Raw genomic sequence first — 14,441 nt, forward strand, 5'->3', positions numbered from 1 at the left:
GAACATTAATCTGTCAAGATTTTCCTTAAATTAAAAAGAAGAGAGACATAAACTGCTCATAAGGATTGGATATCTTTGGCCTTTGATATAAAAATGACCATATTGATGTATTTAAATGACTGGAAAATGAGCTGAAACTCATAATGGGTTAAATATGCTTTATTCTTTTGCACACCAGAGAAGGAATGAATACTGTCATGTTTCAGCATGTTTATTACATAGATTGTAGGAAGAGGAAGCAAAAGTTGCAGTTACTGAAATTTGGCTTGCTGGAAATTTTGTTATTTTTGTGAAGTGCAGTTGCAGTTTGAACATATTTACTGGCATTTGTAAACTAAAAAAAATTAAAATGGTCATATATAAAAAGAGAAACTGTTTCAAGCAACTTACTGTTTTTCAGAAGAGAAAGATGAAGAACAAGTTGCAAAAACAAGAACTACAAACCTTATTTTCTGTCATGGCCAAGCAGTGCAATATTCCAGCATTCTGGATGGTGTTTTGTCAGTAGTAATTCATACCTGTTAATTATAAATAAAAAAAAGTATGATAAATGTTACCACAGCTCTCTGTGTCAGGAAAATAGTGATGAACTAAAATCCTCTTTATTTCTAAAGAATTGGGAAAGTTAGACAGTTAACTTCTTTCCCTTGAAGTTCTGCAATGTTAACCTTGAAGGTTTGCTGAAGAAGCTCATGGATTAAAATGTCAAAATAAGCTTATTTTTAGCTTATTAAAGACTTTTTGTCACATTCTTTTTTTGAGAAATGTAGAAGCAGAAGACTGGTAGTCCATTCCAGAAAAAGGACTTTTGTTTGAAAATACAACTTGAGCAATATGTATACATCTGAAAAAATGAGATCTATCCACAGCTTCCTTTTTAAGTTTTTGGATATTTTTAGGCTACAGGCACGTAAGTGTTCACCCTTGAGGCTTATAAAGCGTTAAAGTTTTGATATGGCTTGTCTGAAGGTGCTTCTCTTTTAGCAGAGCTGAGCTTTCTTCAGTGTCCACCTTATCTGGCATTCACAGTCTTGATATGGCTGAACCTGAGACTCCTGAGAAGAGCTGTCTGTTAGGCATGTTCACCCCATTATTACTTAAACCAACAGCACCAAGTTCTGCACAAAACAGGGATCCATGATTTTTGTCTGAAACCAATTTATTGGCTTTTCCTTTTTTCTAGGTTCTTTAGCTTTGTTAAATATTTCTTCCCCCTGCCATTTATGACTTTATCAGTTTTTCTTCAATTGTTTTGTAGGCTGTTTTATAGCAGGAAAGATCAATGGGTAACAATTCCAACTGCCGTGGAGCTGCAACACTTTATTGAGCATTCCAGATGTCTGGAATTTGTGTTGTCCAGAAGGCAGAATTTACTGCCATATTTCATTATGCTTTTATAATCTTAATGAGAAAGGAAATCCAGTCTGTATTAGACCCTTGCTATCCTGTCTCTGGGAGGAGAGCAGACTGAGCGGGGACCTCATGGCAGTCTACAACTTCCTCGTGAGGGGAAGAGGAGGGACAGGCACTGATCTCTTCTCTGTGATGCCCAGTGACCCAAGGGAATGGCCTGAAGTTGTGTCAAGAGAGGTTTAGGTTGGATATCAGAAAAAGGTTCTTCACCCAGAGGGTGTTTGGGTGCTGGCACAGGCTCCCCAGGGAAGTGGTCACAGCACCAGGCCTGTCTGAGTTGAAAAAGTGTTTGGACAATGATCTTGGGCACATGATGTGACTCTTAATGATGGTCCTGTCCAGGGCCAGGAGCTGGACTCAATGATCCTTGTGGGATCATTCCAACTCAGCTTATTCCGATTAAAATTTTGGGTGAGTAACAGAATGAAGTGGCATTCTGATAGAGGTGTCTGTTATCCATTGCAATTAATGTAAAATACATCAGAACTTTCTCAAGGAAGGGAATTAATTTTTGCTAGTTTTAAAACAGGAAGACAAGCTTTCTGTGCTGAGATCCTTAATGGGTATCTCACTATCTTAATATTGTTTTTCAAAGCTAAGTCACTTCACATTAAAGCTATATATTCTCATTTCCTTCCTTTAGCTAAAAAAAGTCCCTGCATATTACTTTTTACCTTGTGAAGGTGAAGCTACATTTAATTTTGCAGGAAAGCTCTCTCTGCTGTACAGTGATCAGACACTTGCCATGAGAAGGAATTCACCATTCTTCCTATTTCAGCCTTTTGCCTGGCCTGCCCCCCAAACTAAGAGTTTTTGGAAATTCTGAAATGCCTCAACTTCTTAGTGGTAGATCTCATTCTTAAAGGTCTGGGAAGTTTAAACTGTTGTTTCTGTGTTGTCAGGATGATTTAGAAAAAAAAGCTGGTTTTGCAAGGTGTTTCTGAGATCAGAGAATTTTGCTTGATCATGTGTGCTCAGAATAGTCATCTGCATGTGAATTCCCTGGCTGTTGCTATTTCATGACTTAGAAAAGGATGAGATTTCTGTATTAGAGGCTTACCATATGGTTGTCTCTCCATGCCATCAAAAAGCAACCACAGCTGGATGTGAGTTCTTGAGCTGTAAGATCTTATGACTGATACAAAGTAGTCTCACCTCTGTGGAAGGGGTCTTTGCTGGTTTTAGGATCAGAGAAAAGAGAAAATTACAGTGGAAAACTACATGCTGGTAATTTCCACTTCAGAGCTCTGTCTTTTCTTGTCTACCATGCTGACCTACCTCCTTTCGGAAGCCTGTTTGCAGCTGTATGTTCTGTCGTCCTCTTGGCTTGTTTCTCTCATATCCTGAAGTCCTTTGCATGTGGCTTTTTAAAGGAAGGAATTCAGCTGAGGCTTGCAGATCCAGTAATTCATTGGCTGGTCTTTTCCATCCTTATTTTCTGGTAGAAGGAACCATCATGTTTGTCCTTGAATGTCTCTGGTATTGGGGTAGATTTTAAAGACTATGACAGCAGGAATTACTGGCATGTAATTTGCCCTTACATCCATCAAATGACTATCACATACTTCAGCAGTCAGTACCTGGCTTGGTGCTGAGAAAGCATTTCACAGAGCCCAGCTGCATTCTCCCTTTTCTTTATTATATAAAAGTTAGCTTTGCTGACAACTTTACTGGCTGGTGTAGCACGTCAGCAATAGCTTTGAATCCTATGCCTTCTAGATCCATTAATGCCTTGGAATAGGATTTCCCTCTTTCTTACTTGCTTGCTACTTTTTTAATTAAGGATGGTCATATCTTACCGAATTTTTCCTAGTATTAAATTAAAAACTTTGTGCCTTAGTAGAAGGGTATCTTTCCTCCTTCCTTAAGTGAGCTGTGCATCCTTTACACAATTAGGTTCCACAGTCTGGACAATCCTGCCATTACTACAGACAGTTGAAAATAACTATGAAGTTGCATATCAACATGTCTGTATTATAATAAGTAAGAAATAGATAAATGATTTTAGCTGCCCATCTTTCTCATTGACTCTGGGATAATGAGTGAATTCAGCCACTAGACACATGCATGTCTTTAATGAGCTTCGCCTCACATGCCTCCTAATGCATTTGCCTCCATCAGTAAAGATTTCTAAGGCATTGTTTGACTCATACAAAACTCAGAAAATCATTATAAGTTTTGAAGTAGACTTAAGATATAGACCTTTTTGATTTATTTCATTATTATTTTGCCATTTCAGACCTGAGCTATAGCCTGCTTGATCCTTCTAACCCAACATAAATATCATGCTGGCTCAGCATTGAGGGAGATTCAGCCTCTCGTTTTTCAAAACTACTTTCATCTTTTCTTTTTTGGTTAAAGGCTCCCCATGCTGGTGTAAAGTAAGCCTTTAATTAATACCGCATGGAGTGTTTTTCCTCCAGTAGCTGCTCAGTGAAGTCAATCCTTGTAGGACTTTTTTGTTTTAACTCACTTATGGGAGAAGCTTTCAGTGTAAAATTAACTAGAATCTCATGTATAATTGACTTTGGCAGGAAAAAAAGAGATTGCAAAGGTAAGGTGCAATATCTTCTGTTTCCTAATTACTAGCTCTTTTTAAGTATACCAGGTAAGAAATCATTATACTAAATTTTGCTTATAACTAGGAAAAAAAATTTTGTCCTAAATACAGGTCTGCATTTTTTAATGCTCTGTCAAAGTAGATTAATATAGAGAATTCTTTACTTTAAGCAGTTACTTCATAACAGTTAGAGATCAGACATAAGTGAATATCAATGTTTTAGATGAAACATTTTTTCAAGAGATTAAGTATAGGTTTGGAGAATGTCAGTGTCTCTTCTAGCTTCATGTCATTTTCTGCTCATCTTGAGACAGCAGTTTAAATGACATTATGATGAGAGCTTTGGAGTCATGTGAGTTCAGACCTTCTGAGTTCAGGGTTTAGATGAAGTTTTAGTTTCCAAAAAAACACTTCACTCAGTTGGCTGAATTTTACATAATTTTGAATCAGTAGACTCTTCATTAGAGATGAGATAGAAACTTTGCAGAAACTTTTGCCTCAAAGTAAGGACTCATTACGGGGTTGCCCTGTTGAAACAAGAACATGCATTTCATCAGGAACTGTGATTGATATGGGAAATTCAATAGAAAAGTTTAGTTGTATTTTTGAGGGCATTCTTAACTGAAAGACTGCTGCTCAAATTTTCAGCAATCCTGAATGTACTACCACTTTATTTTAAAGTTGGGGCAGTGTGCAGTTACTTAGAGCACAGACTGGTAAGTAATTTTTGGTGTGTTTGCAAAACATGTTTGGTTCCTTCAGGACTTGCTGAATCGTATCACTTTCAGGTTGAAGCATCGTCTAGATGTGCAATACCTGAAAAGTATTTTCATGGAAGGTAATCTCTGACAGTTGTTGCTGGAAGTTGACTCAGTATACCAATCACATCATAAAGCCACTTTTCATTTAAGTCTTATTTACTGTTTCTGGAATGGAGGTGATTTTTCTTACAGATTTCCTCTGTGGTGTTTGAATTAGAGGATAAGCTTCATACTCTGTTGCCTAATATTTTAAAATGCTCTGAAGACAAATGTATGAGGGAACCTCTCTGTTCATCTGTTTGCTTAATAACTATTTCAGTAGAGGCAACTACATACATGGTGGCAAAACATGATCTTGGAGAGTGAAATTGGCATTTTTTGTGAAGTGTTAGTGGTCAGTATGTGTTGTTTCCTTTGTTAATGCTCTATTTTTGTACTGCATCCTCTCATTCTGTAGGTATGCATTTGGCATAATGCCTCTGGTGTACAACCAAATCAAAGCTGTATATCTAGTAAACAGCGTAGAAAAAGGAAACAGAAGTTGAAGTAGCTGGAAGAATTGCTTAAGAACTCCAAATCAGCTATCCATCTGCTTGGCAGTGTAGGCAAGGAGGTCATGATTGAAAAGAAAATACATATATAATTCTCCTTCCCAGTACTTAAACCTGCTGGTGTCTTCCTTAACTATAAGCTCCTAGGACATCTACCTTCTTTCGTAACAATAAAAGTTATCAGTCAGTCTGAAAATTTCTCAATAAATTTTGCAACATCTTTGACAGAAAATGCAGAAAAGAGGATTATGAAGGTAGATACGGAACTGTGACATGTTTGCAGCTGCTCAGTGTGGAATGTGTTGCGGGCCTCCTTCAGAAAATTATACACATAACTGAAGCACACATCAGAGATGTAAATTTAAAAAATGTTTGTAAATTGCTCAATGTATTTACAAAGGATTACTCTTGGAAAGTAAGAAAGAAACATTGCTTTCATTTGCAAGTACTTAGGAGACTTCCTGTGCTATGACAATTTAGGATTTGTAAGCATGTAGACAGAAAGAACTTGATTTTGGCTCTCAGTGGATCTTATCTGGCCTTAATGTATTTTACCAAACCTTAGACTTCCTCGTAGACTATATTCCTCTGGTTTGTTAAGCTTCATCCTGTAATATATATTGTTAGAACTCAACGGCTGGTAGTGTGTATGCTGGTGTTCTTCAATTGCTTTCGAGATTTACCCCTATTTCTTTTTCCATAGGGTGTACTTTCCCTGTAAACCCAAATATTGTGTCTTGCAAATGCTTGTTCTCTTAGGCGTGAAAGATCACTTACCTTTTTTGTATTCTTGATGGCTAGTAAAGCTCTTGTGGAGACAGTATTTTCAGAAAATTTGTCAGGAAAGTCATTTGCAGATTTGCACACCAATGTTAAGCTTTATTCATGTAGATTTCGCAGTCCATAAAGTGTTCAAATGGCTGTCCCAGAACAAAGGCAATGCCTTTAATATTGAGGCCTTTGATCTCTTTTGCGCACTAATTACCAGTTTGGGCTTTCATTATGCTGCATCTTTAATTCCTTCTTTTTTCTTTCATTTTAGTTCTTTTCCCTAGTATTTCATATCAATTTTTTTAAATAAAATTATTTTTATGTGACTGTCTTTAAGTATTACATTATTATAATAGTAACTTTTACTCTTACATTTTACCTCAGTGTGATATTGCAAAATGACCAGCAGCAACCCCTCTCCATTACATCATTATTATTCTGTTAGACACAACAATTTTTTCTTGAAGGTAAATGTTTCTTGGAAGTACAGTCTTTTTTGCCAAAAATCTTATTTCCACAATTGCTTTCTTTCCATTTAGAGATAGACTAGTTAAATGCTGGGCATGCTGGTGGAGATTTATACATGAAGACTGATCACTATCTCTCTTTTTCCCAAGAACAAGCTTAATTTGAGTGTTGGCTAAGGAGGAGACAGCACAGAAAAAACAAAGTCTTTAGGAAAATCTTGTGCAAAGCAGAGAAGGTCTTTCTGGTCTCCTGTGAAGAGACAAATACTTGAATCTAGTGACCACAGACATTTGTGAATAATCAGAAAATATAGATATTTTAAAGACATGTTAGTCTGATGACAGCACTTCAGTCCCTGCATCTGGAAGCATTCTAAAGAATAAGAAAGAGAGCAACCAAAAATAATTGTCATGTGTTTTATTTTCAACACGGGTTTGGTTTCTCAGACTTTGACTATACACAGTTCAAGGAAAGCTATGAGGAGAAGAGACGAAGCGTTGGAATTCCGAGTGCATAGTAGGAACCTAGGGAGTAGAACAGATTCCTTCCTCTTTGTCTTTAAAGTAAGTCACAAATCTGTGTGGCAGCAGCTCTGTCCTTATTTCAGACTCACCTTGTGCTGCTGTGATACCCTTCCTGCTCAGAGCCCTGGCCCTGTATTAGTGTTGCACTTGCACGTGGCTACTGACACTTTCCAAGCAACGCTGCAAGACTCACCTGAAGCTCTCTTTTCCTCACAGGTAGATCACAATCTTGGCTTTTTTCTTGCAGTTGAACTTCCTTAGGGAAGGGTCATTTTGAAGAGCATTTTGTCATTGTTTCAATGTGTAGCTGCAAACCTGACACCTATCATGTTGCTGGTCTCATTAAACACATTCCAAGATTGATTTCCTTTACAATTTCTGTCCTGAGTGTTTCTTTTCTCCTGTAGGTGTCAGTTAAAACAGATCAATTCCACTGTATGCATAGGGTAAAATAACTAGGGAATAGAAAGCCCTTCTTCCATCAATATAAGCAGTTTGGTCACACATATTGACCTTTTCCCCTTAATGTGATATTAGGACTTCAAGAGCTGAAGTAGTGTTTTGTCAACATAATTAAGGCATTTTTTGTTTCTTTCTGCATTTCTGCTTCTTGTTGCCTCTTCAAGCTGCAGGCCCTTGTCAACCAGCAGTCTATCTTTGCCTCCCTCGAGTTAATATTTAAGTCTTCTTCTCCAATCTGCTCTCAGGGGCTTTATACTAAAGGGAAGGGCTGGGAATGGTATGGAAATCCTCTTAGTTCAATACATTCAGCTTTTTAGGTCAAAAGCCTTCGTAATTCTCACTAAACTGTAGGTTTGCATTTTTTAAAGGCATACTGACTATTCCATTTGTATCCCAGTGTGACAGTCCTCTGTAAATTTCAAGGAAGACTTTTCAGCTCTGGTAACTTGAATGAACAAGCATGAATCTGAAGTTCTACTTTTCAGTCCTTCAAGACATGACCAAGGAACCAAACAGAAAACCAAAATGTAGCCTGCTCTTTTTATATGTTCCATAGTTTTCTTCTTACAGCTTCACTTTATGTTTGCCATGTGCTGATTTTCTTGATTCTGGTTCTGTATTTAAGGTATTAATTTGTGATTATCCAAGGTCCTTTTAATAGGTTAATTCCAAACAGTAACAATCCACTCACACAACTGTTTCTCTTCTGGGATCCAAGCCTGAATTTGGAGACGGGTCTGTGTGTTCACACGTGTATGTGTTACATATCTTACATTTGATGAAACTGGGGCTTTGTTACTGACTGATAGAGGGAGAATGTGAGTGAAGTGGAACCAAAGTATGTACAGTTTTTACACCTCAGCAATTTCCCCCCTGAGTAGGACTGTCATGATAATTGTTTCTCTACACTTTTTTCCCCATTAAAAAAGGACAGCTACTAACTGCGTATGCCTGAGAAAATTTGGAAATTAACAATGATATGAAAAAGACATTACTTTTTGTTTTACAAACCTTACCTCAAGCAGCCAGATGAGAACACTAAGAGTGTGTGGGTAATTGGCTTTCCTGCACCCTGTGTTTTTAATTGCCTGGATATGCAGTCAGCTCAAGGTACATTTCTTGTGCTCTAATGAATTTTAACATAAAGGTTTAATTCTAGGTAGATCAGCATTGGAAGAGCTTTTCAGCTGTCTTATAAAAATAATTTAGAGTAACACATTGATACCAAAACCTTGGCACCCAAGAAATTAAACATAGAATTTATTATGTAACGGGGTGCGTATTTTACCTGAGGACATCAAGGTGGCTTTTGAAAAACAATGCAGCATTCCCCAGAGTTTCTTTACATCATAGCAGTAGGTTGACATTGATTCAGGAATTGCTACAATTTAGATGAAGTTTGAGATATGTCATTTCAGGTGAAAGAAGCTTATTTAAACCTTATGTGATTTTTAATTCACTCTTTACATTTATTTGTGACTTGAAAAAGTAAATAAAGCTCTTCTTTCCTGACACGGTGTTTTGGATAAAATACATCTAAATGAAGGCAACATGAGAAATTTTAAGGGCATGTCATTTCTCAGCTGAAAAAGCTCTACCTGGCTGTACTGTAAAAATGAGTGCAACACAATGCATAGAGTATACATGAACATTTCGTTAATGTTGCTGCCAGAGTAAATAGGCAGCAGTTTTGAAATACCTCTGCTAACCATATTTATAGAAGGTATTAGGAACAAATGTGTATGTTGGATGGTGTTTGAGTTTGTACCTGCCTCTGTTGTAGCTGTGACTTTGACTATGTCATTTAAATACATGCAGCTTTTTTCCCCCCCCTGACGTGGTTTCCTTCAGATGGTAGTTACAAAGTTTGTAGATGGCTCAAGCTCTGGAGGAGGAAGGATTTCTATACTATGGTTATGAAAGACAGCGCAAGCATCTGCTGCTCACTGCTGTGAGCTCTCTTCATTGTCCTGTCCCACACTGATCTGCTACGTGAACTTGTCACTAAGAGCCAAGTAACTTAAACTTCACTAAATAAAAAAAATAGTAATTGTATTTAGCTGTCTTTGTCAAAAGGTTTTGTACCTGCATATGCAATGAGCTCGAGGACTTGTAGCATCTATTTTCATGATTAAAGATTTTGCCAGTTTGCCTCTCTCCCCACCCTTTTAAGTGTGTATGAGTGAGTAGTCATAATCAGAATTCCAGTCTGCACATATGGATGCATTTTGGTTCATTTAATGCGCTTTAATTTCAATCAAGTTTCATTGCAGCAAGGGATCTCAAGTTTGAGTCTATTCCAAATACCTGTTCAACATTGTAGGAGGTCATAGTGGTTTACATTCAAAGCAGAATTTAGTCTGATTTTAGTCAACTGTAATAGTACTCAACTGCCTCTGGTAACTATGTATCATTTCTATATTTCTGTAAATATGTATTTGTCTGTGATACTACTGCATATGCTGTATTTCAGGAAAAGCAGAGATTTCTGACAGATGTCCTACATGAAGTGATGTTGCTGGATGGGTTGGCCAGTTCACATCCAGTATCCCAGGAAGTGCAGCAAGCCTCAGACATCGACAGGGTGTTTGACTGGATTGCCTATAAAAAGGTGAGACTAACTAAGCTTATCTATATGATGCAGATATGTCAGTAGCTGTAAGATCGTGTTCCATCTGTAAAAGAAACACCATTGTACAACTACATATGGGAAACTAATCTGTGTGGAATGCATTTCGAATATTCTACAGTGATTATAGCCAATTACATTCAACATATCAAGTGTTACTAAATGTTATAAATAAACTTGGGAAGCTGTCAAAATTCAGTAAGAAGATTTAGGGCTTTTCATTACTATTTATTTTGTGACAGGGTCTGAATTGTGTTAGATGCTTTAAAAAACAGAAGGATATGTAGTTTTTATGCTATTGAAACTCTCTAGAAAACGTACCGAGGCCTAAATTTAAATGTGAAGTTTTTTCTATGCATGAGAGTTTTTCTGTCATCTAGTGAAAACTCTGAAGTCATTACTGAACAGTGAGAGTGGAGAAACTGCCTTCTGGTGGGGTGAAGGAATATGTGTTCAAGTAATTTTAAATTGCATTTCAATGATTAGAAAGTCTTTTGGCCAGTTTTTGGATTCAGCAGCTTCTGCACAGGAGAGAGAGGGTTTCCCGTCCTCCATAACGTGACTGGGCTTGCTGTTAGCACGTGGCCTGAAAGCTGGTGTTTCCCATCACACTACGTGTTTATTCTCTGCTACAGGCTATACGACATATTAAACTGTGCCTGTGTCATGGCCAATGTGTTTGCTGTGTGACACAGTGGCTGCTGTCTGCAGCCTTCCTGTACAGGAGCTCTCTGATCATGATTCAGTTGCAAGAGTCTTTTGACTATGGCCTTTGTGTCTAATAATATTTTCTTTGGCATCATTTTCTGCCTGACATCAGACTGTAGCAAGGCAGCATAGAACTGACTTGCTGACTGAACTTCCAGTTTATCCAGTGCCCATTCTGGGCTGAAAGAGGTGTTATCCTCTCTTGTAGTCACAAGTTGTTCCTAGACTGCAATAATTTGGTCCTCTTCCATGAAAGGATCATACACCTTTAAGTATGGGCAGATGAGAGTGTGTGTGTGGGGTATATGTGACCATGTAATAGGTACCTGTGATGTAATATAAAAACACAAAATAGCTATGAAAAGATTTTAAAGTGCTGCAGTTGCTCAAGAGCCCAAGTAACATTTTCAAAAATTCCTTACCTGTCTTGGAAAATACTGCTCTAGGTCAATTAAGCTGTAACAGCCAGCAGCTTTTAGCACACTGAATATTCTTGCTTAAATCTTTCAGTCATATGCTTTCTGGTGATAGCTAGACCTTTGTAAGTTCAGAGGCTTATCTCACATGAGTATCTTCATATTTCAATCTACTTACTTTTTCTAATTTATACACTAATAGTACTATTTTTTAGTTAACTGTATTACATGACAATTTATGAACACTCTGCAACCATCAAGTAATTTTCATTTACATTGAAATGACAAATAGGACAATAGGACACATCTGTGTACTGATAGCTATTTTATGCAGGGTAATAGGATCAGTCTGTTTCTTGTGGAGATTACAGTACAATCTTTGTCTTGTATCTATCTATGTAAATGTTCTCTTTTTCAGTGTAATAGTGGCCATGCCCAGTGGATACAGCAGCTTCTCTCCACTTAGCTGCTCTGGTGGCCAATTCTCCTGAGTCTTAAGTGACATTGGATGTCAGGGCACGATCCTGTAAATTTTGAACCCAGTTACCAGATCTAGCAAACCTCACGGAATGGAATTTTTTACCTGTCTGGTAATTCTTTGTCTCCTATTCTCTGTAGCTGTTCATCCTTTTGGTTTAAGATACAAGCTTAATTGTTTAATAGGAACATACAAGTTTGATTAACAGCATACAAGCCTGTTGTTTAATAGGAAGAAACTTTCCTGACTGACTTTGTAGCTGTTCTTTTCAGTGTTTCTCTACTTTCTTCAAAACACTTGACACTGTTCCTTCTGAGGATAAATTAGAGCAAATTCAACATATCTGACATCTTACATTGTTTCTTTCCTACAAAATCTTGTATGCATGCATGCATTGCTTATGCTGAAAATTAGCTGTGGAAATGAGCTCATTTATTAGATATTCAGAATAAAGCCTATTCCTCTAACTCTCTAGTGTCTGGCAATATAAATACTGTGGTGAACAGTATGTCAGTAAAATCCAAACTTTAAAACTACACTGAAGGCTTTCACCTGGTCAGGTGTGTCAAAACCCAAACTGTAAAATTACATGGAAGGCTTTCACTTGGGTAGATGTGTGCTCAAATATTTTCAGGTGCCACAAAGCCCTTGACACACAGTGAGCCATTCTCACTGTGTGGAGGGAAATAATTACTAGTGTTTCTGGGATGACTTTTTGGTTGTCTTTGGTTGAGTGACTTTTTAAATTGCTGTAAAATACTAAGCTGTTAGGAATCTTTTTCTGTTGCTTCCCCTAAACTTTGGGTTGGGACCATCAGTGAGGACTTTTCTACTGTCCTAAATAAAATATTTTTAAACAGTTTGCCACTGTGTCCAGTATGTGTTCTCTATATTTTGGGCGTATTTTTCATTGTCATTAAACTTTTTTTATAATGTTCATCTTGTGCTCCCTGAGCTCTTGGATTGCACTTGTTATTTCTATTCTGTCTTCACAATTTTGTATATGATACTGAAATGATGAAACTTTCTCCCATATAACTTTTGTTCAGTGAAATGACAGTCGTAGAATGTCATTGTTATTTCATTGTCTTTACTGTCATCAGTATGGCATAAATCAGACACCATGAAAGTACCCATCTCTGCTAGACACTCAGCTGTCATTCTAAAGACACACCTTTCTCTACACACTTCAGAAATGACCATTGAAAATGTGCTATATAATTGCCTCAGAGTTAAATATATTTTTCATTTTCACTTTCTTGTCCTTGGTGATTGCATCTGTGAAGAAATCCATGACATAAACCGCTGAAGAATGGCATTCATGTAGTCGCACAAGCAGAGTGAAACAGACACTATGGCCTGGCAGCAGACAATGTTTTTCCACTTAAACAGTTGAGGGTAAAGTTTGCCTCTTTGAAAAGCATCATCCTAGTCATTCTTCAGGATAGATGCATGTCATCCTCCACTAGGGCGACAAATAAGTAGAGAAAAATGAGAAGTCGTGATAGTTCGTTAATAAACAGTACTGGTAGATGATTCAAGGCTCTCAAGTTGCATCAGAGAGTGCATATGTCTTCCTAGTGCAGCTGGAAGTGAGATAGTGTCCTCCCACGATGACGGGAAAAGTGGTTATATCCCAAGTGCAGTAGAAAATATAGCCTGTTGAACATGAGAGTAGAGCTGAGAATTGTTAAATCAAAGCAAAAAGCGTGACAGCCTTTCCACACCAGAAATAACTGACAGCAGGAATCATAGCCCTGGAGAGCTGCAGCATCAGAGGAGGAGAGAGTGCAGCAAGAATAACATAAGGAGCAACAATCAGCATGGAACAACCAGCTCTAAGAAAATGGAGAAACAAGGCAGCTGCATCTCAAAGGGAGCAGCCAGACCCAGAGCAAACTGAGGGAGAGCCATCTCAGGCAGAACTAAAGGAGTCATAGCCCTAGATGAGCAGCCACAGCCAGATAAGAGACGGGATGAAAGGATGTGCAGAGAGGCAGATATCTGAAGTCGTTTCTGTCAGCCTGCTGCGTGCTTTGAAGTGTGCTGGTTGAAGATTCTGGCAGCAATCAGTGCAGGCTAGACCATTATGATGGAATGTAGCAATAAAAGTATCCCCAAAAGAATGTGCCTTGGCAAGTGACAAACACTAATCAAAACAAGGAGAAGAGGATGACAGGAATACGGAAGAATGTTCATTTTTTCCCTCCCTATAAGGTAAATTTACCTCAGCAGTGAGATCAGTTAATGGTCCTGACTTGGTAGTGCAAACAATTAATTTTTTCTTAAACCCTTGTATGTATAACTTCTTTTTCTTTTTTAACTCTATGCCACATGTTTAAATTTTTCTTTTTCTGCTTTCAGTATCAAGTGATGGAAGGAAGATTTATTTCTGATAATAATAAAGGAAAACCATGCTACCTGCTTCCCCTCTAAAGCAACCTTCTGCATTAGATCTGTTCAGCTAAAACTTTACACCGTTTTACACAAGAAAAATGCACTACTTGCTTGCATTCTGGCAAAGGAGAATTTAAGAAATTGAAAGCAGTGGCTTGCTCACCCTTTTGGGTGTAATTCTCTTTGAAAATTTACAGTGTAGCATCTTCTGCAAGAATGTGGAAAAACAGGAGGGCTAATGCAGTCACTGGAAAGGCTCTCTAAAAGCTTCATTCTTTTCACTTCTGTTCCTCAGGCACTGGG

At 37.7% G+C, this 14,441-nt stretch overlaps 1 protein-coding gene across 1 annotated transcript in view; it reads left to right on the forward strand.

The window, feature by feature from the left end:
* TRHDE (thyrotropin releasing hormone degrading enzyme) overlaps nucleotides 1-14,441 on the forward strand; it is a 206,701-nt gene that overhangs the window by 89,171 nt on the left and 103,089 nt on the right. The window contains exon 6 of the mRNA XM_066319185.1: nucleotides 9,984-10,121. Within this exon, the coding sequence (XP_066175282.1) occupies nucleotides 9,984-10,121 (138 nt within the window). The remainder of the gene's footprint in view (nucleotides 1-9,983; nucleotides 10,122-14,441) is intronic.

The sequence above is a fragment of the Sylvia atricapilla genome, chromosome 5 (assembly GCF_009819655.1).
Source record: "Sylvia atricapilla isolate bSylAtr1 chromosome 5, bSylAtr1.pri, whole genome shotgun sequence".
In the NCBI taxonomy this organism is placed as follows: Eukaryota; Metazoa; Chordata; class Aves; order Passeriformes; family Sylviidae; genus Sylvia; species Sylvia atricapilla.